Here is a 13230-nt window from a genome sequence, read left to right as displayed (position 1 = left end):
ATTTGATTGTTAATCATGTTAAATGTTGTGACCTTTTATATTTTTTTCAGATACATAAAACCTACCATAATTTCTCTTTTGAACATAATTTTGGGGCTTTATGCCTTTTTCATTGATTAGACAGCTCAATATAGACAGAACACGTTTGAGAGAGATTTAGCTGTCTAGATTTAAATAGAAAGAGTTTCCAACATATGTCAGTTGTTTTCTTTTATAAACATTAATATGAACATCCACATAAGTTGTTGTGCACATACACGTTATAAACAAAAAGTGTCCAGTATGGGGAAACCCAATGAAACAGGTTGTATGCACATTTTTCACTCATGCTGTTATTTTTATTTTCAGCTTCTTTTCACAGATTATATTAGTTATCACCAATGGTGAGAAAATCTTATTCTGACATTGGTTATAATCCTGCACATGTGAAAATATGGAATAAGACATCTATTGTTGGTAAACAGGGATCCATGAAAAAAACATTTGATTCAAAGAAAGAAAATATCTTCACTAATTTACAGCATTAACAGCATCTGCATTTTTGGGACAATGAAAATGTCACAATTTGAAGTTTATATATTGGTGGAATGATAGAAAGTGCAGATTTAAAGCTGTAGCAAGGTAAAAACAGAAGCAGAGTCCCAGTGAGTCCGGTCAGTACTGAGAACATGGTCTCTCCTGTCTGGGAGCTTTTTTACATTTGCTTTGACAGAAAAGTTATTTTTGTTGAAATAATTTCAGCTCCCAGCACAATAAAATGAATTGGTTTTATAAATTGTATATTATTAACACCGTTTTATGAATCTCAAACAATTTGAGTCTCCTCTTGTTGATTAAATCATGAAAAAATGATGTGATACAGCACAGTTCAGTACAGAGTAGGACAGTGAGAAATATTTCTAACATCATCACCTGATATGTTAAAATCCAGCTATCTGACCCTGAGACAACTCAGTGTGTTTGGAATAAAATGATCCACTGTTTTACACAGCAATATATACAAATATTAAGATAAGATAAGACAAGAAGATAATTCCTTTATATATCCCCCTAAGGAGAAATTAATTTTGACACAGCAGCAATAAGGCAAAGCAGCTCAAAAACAGAAAACAAAGAATAGAAATAGAATAGAATAGCACAGTAAAAATATTGCTAATAGTATTAATATTAGAAGATATAAAAAGTATAAATTAAAGTATATACACTATTTGTTGTTCAAGTAGGACATGGAGTCCAAAATATGAGCAGAATTAAACTTGACTAAAACTAAAAAACTGAAACTAAACTAAAACTACCAAACTACTAAAGTGGAAATTAAATAGAAATAGTGCAAAAGGTTTGTGCGTTGTAGGTAGGAGTTCTAAACCAGTCTTTGTCTGCTGGGGTTGGAGGAACTGGGAGCTGTGGTTGTTGAGGTTGGAGGAACTGGGAGCTGTGGTTGTGGAGTCTGATGGCAGATGGTACAAATGAGCCTCCAAACTGCTTTGAGGCTTGAGGCTGGAACTGAAGATGCTCCTGAGCTGCCTCAGCTCAGCGTGGTGAGGATGACAGGGGTGATGATGATGGCTTTCAGCTTCCCTGGGATGACGTGTCGACGTCCCAGGCGTGCGCCACTACTGCCGATGGAGGAATGTCAACAGTGACGACAATAGTGGCCGTAATCTCACGGGGCAGATAGTATGGCCTTAACCCTATGGCCAGAAGTTCAATATCAGGCGTGCAGATTTCTGCCTTCTTGACAACATGTCCAGGGTTACACCATTTAGAGTTCACAAAGACAGCGAGACCTCCTCCAGACTTTTTACCGCTCTGTTTCCTCCTGTCGGCCCGGAACTAGTGAAAAGCTAGTTCCACTGAACAGTCTGGTGTAATGTCATTCAGCCATGTCTCCGTCAGACATAATATGCTGCACTCCCGATATTCTCGCTGTCCGTTGACCAGTGCCGAGAGCTCGTCCGTCTTGTTGTTCAGCAAGCGTACGTTTCCCAAGACAACCGAGGGAAGACATGGCTTGTATCTCCACCGCCTCTCTATCTTTTTGGTCCTCACCAACGTACCTGCTCTGGTTCCTCTCCTTCACTCCACCGGGGTCTCCCTCGGGGCATGCGACACGTAAATCCCGATACCGTAGGAAGTCCTCACGTGAATAACCTCTGGTGTTTTGTTGTGTGGTGGTTGTTGTGTCCACATTTCTACACATTGTTTATATTTAAAAAACTAAGTACAACTACGGCTAAAAAAGTAAAAAATTAACTACCAACACTGGAGGTCTGTATACAACAATAAACACAGTGCTGTTTAAGAAGGAATAAAGAACTAGTAAGACTAGTAAGATGTCCATGTTGACATCAAAGTTCAAATATTCCCTGACAACTGGGTGAACTCCATCTGCTGAGGAAGACCATGGGATTTGATCAAAACCTCTAGAAGAGCGACTGAATGGAGCTTCAGCAAGAATTGATTTGAATGTTAAAATGTTAAATGTTGTGACATTTTTATATGTTTTCAGAGACATAAAACCTACCATCATTTCTCTTTTTAATATAATTTTTGGGGCTTTATGCCTTTTTCATTAATTAGACAGCTCAAAATAGACAGAACAGGGGAGGGAGAGAGACCACAGGTCAGACTTGACGAGAGAGAGAGAGAGAGAGAGAGAGAGAGAGAGAGAGAGAGAGAGAGCGAGAGAGAGAGAGCAGTTTGGTAGTCAGCCCATGCATGTTCAGCCTGTATATTTTAGATTTCTTTTCATTCCAGTTTTGCAAGTTTGACCAAGTCTTCAGCAGATGAGGTTAAATATCCTCAATCACATGTTTGAGAGAGATTTAGCTGTCTAGATTTAACTAGAAAGAGTTTCCAACATATGTCAGTTGTTTTTTCTAAACATTAATATGAACATCCACATAAGTTGTTGTGCACATACACGTTAAACACAAAAAGTGTCCAGTATGGGGAAACCTGACGACATAGTTTGTGTGCACATTTTTTACTCATGCTATATTACTTTTATTTTTATCTTTTTTTCAAAGATTGTATTAACTATCAACAATGATATGAAAGTCTTATTTTGACATTGGTTATAATCCTGCAAATGTGAAAATACGGAATAAGACATCTGTTGTTGGTAAACAGGGATCCATGAAAAATTATTTGATCTAAAGACAGAAAATATCTTTTGATTGATGTATAGCATTAACAGCATCGGCATTATTGGGACAATGAAAATGTCATAATCTGAAGTTCAAATTTGTTAAAATGGTGGAATGAAAATTTAGGCTGTAGCAAGGTAAAAACAGAAGCAGAGTCCCAGTGAGTCCGGTCAGTACTGAGAACATGGTCTCTCATACATTTCCATAGAGAGCCACTTTGCATCAGCAGCACCATGCTCCAGTGCTCTGGGAGAGTTTATAGTCCTGAGAGTTGAACACTGGATGACTGACAGCTGTCCTTCATGACAACAGAAGACACAGAAATCCTCCTCATCAAAAACATGACTTTGATCTCCGTCCTCATCTGGACTCTCCTCTGCTGCTGCTTCACAGGTAAAGTCCAGAGAATCAAACTCCTCTCCTCTATGAACATCCGTCCCTCTGAAATGAAGCCCACAAAACCATGACGCTGCTTTATGTTTTTGTCTCTGTATCCTCAGAGTCCAGAGGCCAGGTCACAGTGACTCAGTCTGGAGCAGTGATCTCTGCTCTGGGACGCTCCGTCACCATCACATGTAGGACCAGTCAGAATGTTCGTGTTTGGAGCAACAACCACCTTTTATCCTGGTACCAACAGAGAGATGGAGAAACTCCTAAACTGCTCATTTACTATGCTAGCACTCGAGCATCAGGGATTCCAGGTCGTTTTACAGGCAGTGGATCAAACTCTGACTTCACTCTGACCATCAGTGGAGTCCAGACTGAAGATGCAGCAGTTTACTACTGTCAGAGTGATCACTATATCAACAGTCAGTATGTGTTCACACAGTGAAAAAGCGTCGTACAAAAACCTCCCTCAGTCAGACTGAACAGAAACTGAACTGACTGCTGCAGCTGGAAGCTACTGCAGAGACTGATACACTTCACTGAGGACACACACACACACACACACACACACACACACACACACACACATATACATACACACACACACCAGAAGATTAACTGGAGACATAACAAGACAAAAGTGACCTACGTGATATAAATATATCAACATAAAAAACAAATTTTCTTTTATATGCAACTAAAATACCACACAAAGACATTGAGACTGAAAATGAATTGTTGACGTTGGAAATACCCAGACAATCTCTGTACAACATCCATCCACTAACTGTTGTGGAGCTTTCAATCATATCACTTCAATTCAATTCAATTTTATTTGTATAGCGCCAATTCATAACAGAAGTTATCTCAGGACACTTTTCAAACAGAGCAGGTCTAGACCGAACTCTTTAAAACATTTGCAGAGACCCAACAGTACCACCATGAGCAAGCACTTGGCGACGGGGGCAAGGAAAAACTGCCTTTTAAGAAGCAGAAACCTAGGACAGACCTTCTGGCTCTATGTTGGTGGATCACATGATCTTCTTCAGCTGATGGAGTCTCCCAGTTGTCACTGAATTGTAGTTGTTCAAATTCCCATTCCTCTGAGCATTTTCAGGACTTCTTGTCCATGTTGGCATCAAAGTTAAAATATTCCATGACAACTGGGTGAACTCCATCTGCTGAGGAAGACCATGGGATTTGATCAAAAGCTCCAGAACAGCGACTGAATGGAGCTTGAGCAGAAATGTATTTGATAATTAAACATGTTAAATGTTGTGACCTTTTTATATTTTTTCAGATACATAAAACCTACCATAATTTCTCTTTTTATTATAATTTCTGGGGCTTTATGCCTTTTTCATTGATTAGACAGCTCAATATAGACAGAACAGGGGAGAGAGAGAGAGACCACAGGTCAGACTCGAGTTGATGTTGTTTTGAACTATCTGAAGACTCAAAAATGCAGCAAGGAGAGAGAGAGAGAGAGAGAGAGAGAGAGAGAGAGAGAGAGAGAGCAGTTTGGTAGTCAGCCCATGCATGTTCAGCCTGTATATTTTAGATTTCTTTTCATTCCAGTTTTGCAGGTTTGACCAAGTCTTCAGCAGATGAGGTTAAATATCCTCAATCACATGTTTGAGAGAGATTTAGCTGTCTAGATTTAACTAGAAAGAGTTTCCAACATAAGTCAGTTGTTTTTTCTAGACATTAATATGAACATCCACATAAGTTGTTGTGCACATACATGTGTCCAGGTCAGCCCCACCCAAATAAAAAATACGTTCTCCCACATGTCTGAGTGTCTCCTTGAGCTCAGGAAGTTCTCTAAAAACTGACTCTGATGGAAAGGTTTTTTTAAATGTGTGTGAACAATGTTGTTTCACGTCTTTCTCACACACACATTAAAAAGTGTCCAATATGGGGAAACCTGATGAAACAGGTTGTGTGCACATTTTTTATCATGTTATCTTATTTTTATTTTTATTTATTTTTCCTCGATTGTATTTACTATCAACAATGATGAGAAAATCTTACTCTGACATTGGTTATAATCCTGCACATGTGAAAATATGTAATTAGACATCTGTTGTTAGTGTACAGGGATCCATGAAAGAAACATTTGATCCAAAGAAAGAAAATCTCTTTATTGGCTTACAGCATTAACAGCATCGGCATTATTGGAACAATAAAAATGTCATGATCTAAAGTTTAATTCAGTTAAAATGTTGGAATGATAGAAAGTGCAGACTTAAAGCTGTAGCAAGGTAAAACAGAAGCAGAGTCCCAGTGAGTCCGGTCAGTACTGAGAACATGGTCTCTCATACATTTCCATAGAGAGCCACTTTGCATCAGCAGCACCATGCTCCAGTGCTCTGGGAGAGTTTATAGTCCTGAGAGTTGAACACTGGATGACTGACAGCTGTCCTTCATGACAACAGAAGACACAGAAATCCTCCTCATCAAAAACATGACTTTGATCTCCGTCCTCATCTGGACTCTCCTCTGCTGCTGCTTCACAGGTAAAGTCCAGAGAATCAAACTCCTCTCCTCTATGAACATCCGTCCCTCTGAAATGAAGCCCACAAAACCATGACGCTGCTTTATGTTTTTGTCTCTGTATCCTCAGAGTCCAGAGGCCAGGTCACAGTGACTCAGTCTGGAGCAGTGAGCTCTGCTCTGGGACGCTCCGTCTCCATCACATGTAGGACCAGTCAGAATGTTTATAGCTCCGATCGTTTATCCTGGTACCAACAGAGAGATGGAGAAACTCCTAAACTCCTCATTTATACAACTAGCACTCGAGCATCAGGGATTCCAGGTCGTTTTACAGGCAGTGGATCAAACTCTGACTTCACTCTGACCATCAGTGGAGTCCAGACTGAAGATGCAGCAGTTTACTACTGTCAGAGTTATCACTATATCAACAGTCAGAATGTGTTCACACAGTGAAAAAGCGTCGTACAAAAACCTCCCTCAGTCAGACTGAACAGAAACTGAACTGACTGCTGCAGCTGGAAGCTACTGCAGAGACTGATACACTTCACTGAGGACACACACACACACACACACACACACACACACACACACACACACACACACACACTAAACAGTCTGCAGGAGAACAGTGGAAATGAACCTGTATATGGTTCTGAACTGATAGAGGGAATAGACACTTTTCATGGCAGACATTTTGACTTGCCAAAGCAGGAAAAGCACAGGTGTATTTATTACATTAATGATGGCTGCATTACATTTAGGTGAACCAGTCTCAGAGCTCTGGTACTGTGCATGCTCACTCACTGAAAGGCCTTACTGGGACATTGAATGAAACAGAGCCAGTGTTACAGTTTTCTTCAATTGCTAACAAGCGTTTACCTAAACTTAAGAGACTTTATCGAAACTCTTAACACAGCAACACATCTACCTCACACTTTTAGCCAAATAGTACATTTTCTGCTCAAAACCACATTTCGTTCTTTAAACACCAACTCTACATTTCAAAATGCAAAAAATATTCTCTATATACACAAACTCTATCAAAACACAGCAAACCTGACTCAAAATCAAACCATTCTGTTAAAACACTAGCACATTTTCTTTCCAAGAGGAACAGATCAATCAATCATAGCACAACAACTTTCTAAATACAAACAGTTGATAGCATTACAAAAACTCCATAACTTTTCATGCTCTACCTGCAAACAGTAGACAATGAGAAATCCATTGTTGTTTTTAATTCAGTTTCATTTTACTGTAAACCACCCTACATTTTTGGCTTGAAGGTCAAATGTGTACATTTTTGGCAACAAACTACGCAAAAGTGAATGAGTCATCTTTACTTTATAGAATGTACAGTAGAAAAAAATTGTAAGCGACAAAATTGCAGAAGTTAAAGCTTTACAATATTATCAACATGAAATTGCAGCCAGTGATCAACAAATAATCCAAACTATGTGTCCTTTGGTTCAAAATGTGTCAAAATACTGTCAGATACACAATTTGACAACAAAAAAAGAGGCACAGATGGGAAAGAAACAAAAATGTACAGTCCTGTTCTAATCCATACGATCTTCAGCATCTGGCGCATGTTCTCATCCTCATCACATCTAATGTCATCTCTCGCTATGCACCTTGGATAGAAACGCTTGGCATGCCTTATCCACCTCTGGCCCTCCTCTCTCCCTAGCCCAACTATTCGTCTTCCTTATCCAGACATTATTCTTTCTTTCTCTTCTCATCTGTGTTGCTCTGTATCCACATTGAATAAACTCAGTCCAGAAAGTCCCCTTTATACTGCATTGTGTATGTCATTGAAAGAACTTCCACACCTGGCTATGTCTCTGATTGAGATTGGAATTAGCTTTGGTTGATCTATTTTACCCAAATTACAAAAAATCAGCTATTTCTCAATGTTTCATTGATATGTTTATTACGTATTTTTTTTCCAATTGCTAACACACTAAAATGACATGCATAGCACAATTCTTTAAAGTGACACACAGAGAGCAAAACCTCTTCTCAAGTCTCCAAAACTCTAAACACATTTTCTGCTTTACACACATTTTTAAATGCACTGAACACGGTTCTCTGCATAAGACACAACAATCTGACATAAAGTCACATGTTTGCCATTCCAAAACACTGCCAATCAAAATGACACTACATGAGCTAATTGGCCAATATATGTGCCACCTGGCCAAACACCTCAATGGTTAATTGTTAGTGCATATGTTGCACTGACTTGTTTGGTGAAAAATGAAAAAAATAAATGTTTCAACAGAGTATGTGTGTGTGTGTGTGTGTGTGTGTGTGTGTGTGTGTGTGATCTGCAAATAGTTCTGTGCATGTGAACAATCTGAATAATTTTCTACAGTTTGAACTATTTTAGTATTATGTCAAAGCATACTGAAGATGAGAGTGTTTTTCATTATGCCCAACAGTGTGTAGTTGGTTAGACAAACATCTGGTAATATGAATGAAGTGTGTGCCGTTTGGTGCAAAAGTTTGATTTTGATAAAGCTATATGTAGTTTTGGTTGCAGTGCTTCATTTTGCAGGATATATGAGGGATTTTGCAGTTTGGGTGTGTGGTTTTGTGAATTGTGTTTAGTATTTTGATAAAACCAGCCTAGTTTGCAAAATTGTGTTTTAGCAATTAGAAAAAACTGTAATAAATGCTTATCAGCTGTTTCAATATAGATTTTGAACTTCTTTTGTTGCAGAAGTAGAGGCTTCATGGAATATTTAAGGTTTTGATCATAAGGTCTTTATTTCTGACATGTTGTGTGTAAGCATTTGTAAATAACACAAAAAACATCCATAGTTTTGGTATTGGGTGAGCTTGTACGTAAAGAAAAACTTAGCATTGTAGAAATGGGTCAATAGACTGCATATTCTGTGGAAACAACATGAATTGTGTTAATTGTATGGTATGAACAGACCAATGTGGGGCTAACTGTGTTTAGAGTTTTGAAAATGTGACTACAGATTGGGCAAAAAGATGTTAGCAATTGAAAAAAAACCTGTAATGTTATTATTACACCTGTGCTTTACCTGCTTTGATCAGTCAAAATGTTTGTAATAGAATATTTATTTTCATTTCTTAGTATTTCAATTTAATTTGAAATTCATATTTAAACCAGTTTAGTTTTCAACAAACTTACATACACTACATAATTTGAATGACCTTGTGTTTATATGAAAATACGCAATTTATGTTATAATTTGAATACAAACTGCTGATAGTGATCCTGTGATGATATAATATGTTGATAATATCCGATTTTATCTTTCAAATACAATGCTTTCTTCCCAGAGTTTGCAGTTTCCTCAGATTCATTTTACTTTCTGTAAACTTGTGAAACCATTTTAATATTAAAGTTTCTACCAATGACACACTTCATTAATAAGACAAATACAACATCTTCCTTAATATTTTATCGATCAGCTTTGTTCCTAAAAAATAAATTCATGATTAATGTAATAAGGAAGTTTATGTAATCACAAATGCTTTAAAGAATCTGGAGTAAAGAATAAAATTACTTTAATAATGTCTCTGTCACAATGACTTCTCATTAAGGATTATCTCATTACTTTTATGTTTTCTAAAAATCGAGAACAGATATTAAACATTTCTACGTTGTAGTCTTTCAAAGGACATTACCTAAAATTGAATTCAATGTTTTTGGATTTAACAGAACTATTAAGTCTGCAACATCAGTTTACAGTAACATACATGACAACAACTGATTTAATGAACTGGTCTTTATTGTGTTGAAATAATCAAAATAACAAATTTATTCAATGAAACATGTAATCAGAGAGTGAGAGAAGGTAAAGAAAGATTTAGATAATCAGAGGGTGCAGACTGAGAGCAGTAGCAGAGTAAAACCAGTAGCAGAGTCCCAGTGAGTCAGGTCAGAACTGGGAACACTGGTCTCTCCTCAGTGTCTCTGAGAGCGGAGTCTGGGAGCCATGGGTGGCCTCACAGGTCACAGAGCCCACCTTCCTCCAGTGGTCTGCAGAGAGCCTCAGGGTGCTGCTCCAGCTGTAGTGGCCGTCCTTCAGCACCCCGGGGCTCCTGCTCTCCTCCCAGCTGCTGCTGCTGCTGCTGCTGCCGTCCACCTTCCAGGACAGACTCCAGTCTGAGGGGAAGCCCTTGTTGGCCAGACACATGAGCGTGGCCTTCCCCTGCTGCAGCTCCTCACTGGAGGGGGCAGCACCGTCAGGGTGGGACGGACATCACCTAGGAGACACCAATCAGCTTAGAGGACAGGGTCCACACAGCTGTCAATCAAGCAGCAGACACTTGGACACCTTTACTGTGTGAGAGTTGATTTTCTCCTTTAACGAGTTTCTGTCAGATGGTTTTTCTGCTCCACCAGTCACTCACTCACACATTGTTTCACTTCCCTTTAAGAAGCCTCTCATGCATATCAGCACAGAGAGAATCATCATACAGAATGAGCTGAAATATATCAAACTACACTGGAAATAAAATATCAAAAACTGTATCATCAAAATCATCCAAAACCTGAACTATACATTACTTTAAAGTATTTAGTGGAAACATGAACAAACACAGAAAATGAACTGACTACAATCAAATGTTCTTCATGTGGATTTCAATCATTATTACCAAACTGTAACTTTAAAACAATATCTAACACTATTAAGAGATTTTGAATGTTTAATCATCTTTATCTTCACTATGTTCAATTTGACTATAATAATTTTACCTGAATTAATTTAAAAACAGTTATTTCTGATATCAAAAAGTAAAAGTGAATCTTAAAAATGAAACATTTGTACAACAAGTTTAGCAGTTTTATCTTTTCTACACTTCAAGCTGTTTGAATTTCAGTTTGACAGGAATGTGTAAAGAACAAAGATTTAGTCTCCATGATGAAGGAGGACAAGTACAAATATGAATACTTCAAGTGTTTAAATTAAAACAAACTATATCTGTCTGCTTCAGACATACAAAAACTGCATTTAAAACATTACTTTACAATATTGTATTTAGTATTTGTACGGAAACTTACTTTCAACATCCTGTCTGGTTCCTCCACCAAAAGTCAACCACAGTGATACAAACGCCGTACAAAAACCTCTCACTGTAGAGAGACACGGCTCTCTGATTTTGGCACACTGAACTAAACCTACAAACCCTCAAGATGAAGCTTTACCATTAAAGTTGGAAATACTGATTCATATTCTGTCTTGATATTTTAAATTGACTTCAATGAGGTTTTGAATTTATATTCCTGATGCAAAGTTTGTCTCTGAGTGTAAAGTATTTCTGCAGAAGATATACATTAATATGAAAAATCAAGAATTCTTCCTGAAATATATATAAAAACACAAATATGTCCTGAAATGATAAAAAAATTAAAGATTTGACTTACTTCCAACATCCAGTCTGGTTCCTCCACCAAAAGTCCACCACAGTGATACAAACTCATTGAGCCGCCGTACAAAAACCTCTCACTGTAGAGAGACACGGCTCTCTGACTTTGACACAAACAAACTCAGCAAGCGCATTCCCAGTTTACCCAGTTCATCTAATAACTGGTTAAAGTGTCTAAAAAATAAACTATGAATATATATTTAATCTTTTTGTATGATAAAAGCTGTATTAATTCATGTTACATTGAAACGATGAAACAAGATATTTCTAAGTAAAAGTCTCCAATAAATGATGACAAATGTAAATAATGATCATAAACATATGTTTATTGTATATTATGATGAATATAAAATAAATAATAGATAATATATTTGTTTAAATGTGTCCCACAGTGATGTTGATCTGTGTGGTAGTGAATTAGGGGGAATCCACTAAATATTCTGGAAGAAAATGTGTCCATCAAACTGAAAGCAAAGCCTCATACAAATGAGCACTGACACATTCCTAATCAATACTCTGATAAAGTGATTGATCCGTTGATAAACAGCATCATGAGAGGAATCCAAGTCCCTGTTGGAGTCAGTCAGAGCATTTCCATAGAGAGCCACTTTGCATCAGCAGCACCATGCTCCAGTGCTCTGGGAGAGTTTATAGTCCTGAGAGTTGAACACTGGATGACTGACAGCTGTCCTTCATGACAACAGAAGACACAGAAATCCTCCTCATCAAAAACATGACTTTGATCTCCATCCTCATCTGGACTCTCCTCTGCTGCTGCTTCACAGGTAAAGTCCAGAGAATCAAACTCCTCTCCTCTATGAACATCCGTCCCTCTGAAATGAAGCCCACAAAACCATGATGCTGCTTTATGTTTTTGTCTCTGTATCCTCAGAGTCCAGAGGCCAGGTCACAGTGACTCAGTCTGGAGCAGTGAGCTCTGCTCTGGGAGGCTCAGTCACCATCACATGTAGGACAACTCCTAAGGTTTATACTTGGAGCAGCTACCACTATTTAGCTTGGTACCAACAGAGAGATGGAGAAACTCCTAAACTGCTCATTTATGCTGCTAGCACTCGAGCATCAGGGATTCCAGGTCGTTTTACAGGCAGTGGATCAAACTCTGACTTCACTCTGACCATCAGTGGAGTCCAGACTGAAGATGCAGCAGTTTACTACTGTCAGAGTTTTCATGTTATCAACAGTCAGTATGTGTTCACACAGTGAAAAAGCGTCGTACAAAAACCTCCCTCAGTCAGACTGAACAGAAACTGAACTGACTGCTGCAGCTGGAAGCTACTGCAGAGACTGATACACTTCACTGAGGACACACACACACACACACACACACACACACACACACACACACACACACACACACACACACACACACAATAAACATTTATTAAAATTGACAAAAGAATAATCTCACAGTAAATCGAATTACATTCTCCATCACAGCTTCTTTCAAAATCCCATGTTCCCAGGGAGAATGAATGAGAAAATTCTTGATTTTGACCTTTGACCTCTGATTTATACTGGAGTACAGATTCTTCAACTTCATCCTGTCATTAAATAATAAAAGGACACCAATCAGAAATCTTCATTACCAAAGATTGACCAAACAAACCCGTAGGCCTACATCCCCATTTCACTCAGTATTGATTGAATAGACTTTTGTTTATTAAAGAAAATCTCATTATGACTGGAATCCTAACATTAGAATACCTCTATGATATAATTATATCTGCATACAGTATATTTCAATATAATTATCTTTAACTGCATA

At 38.0% G+C, this 13230-nt stretch overlaps 1 protein-coding gene and 2 gene segments (V, D, J or C); 2 read left to right on the top strand and 1 right to left on the bottom strand.

The window, feature by feature from the left end:
- LOC127357426 (sialoadhesin) overlaps positions 1-13230 on the bottom strand; it is a 96666-nt gene that overhangs the window by 22827 nt on the left and 60609 nt on the right. The window lies entirely within an intron of this gene.
- Positions 3402-6645, top strand: LOC127357449 (Ig kappa chain V region 3381-like). The segment is given in 3 exon segments: positions 3402-3542; positions 3650-3850; positions 6355-6645. Coding segments are annotated over 3 exon segments (423 nt in total).
- On the top strand, positions 12111-12848 carry LOC127357444 (Ig kappa chain V region 3381-like). The segment is given in 2 exon segments: positions 12111-12229; positions 12337-12848. Coding segments are annotated over 2 exon segments (423 nt in total).

Source organism: Dicentrarchus labrax, unplaced genomic scaffold (genome assembly GCF_905237075.1).
Source record: "Dicentrarchus labrax unplaced genomic scaffold, dlabrax2021, whole genome shotgun sequence".
Classification (NCBI taxonomy): domain Eukaryota; kingdom Metazoa; phylum Chordata; class Actinopteri; family Moronidae; genus Dicentrarchus; species Dicentrarchus labrax.
The sequence above is the reverse complement of the archived record's forward strand: the minus strand, read 5'-3'. Positions and strand labels throughout refer to the sequence as shown.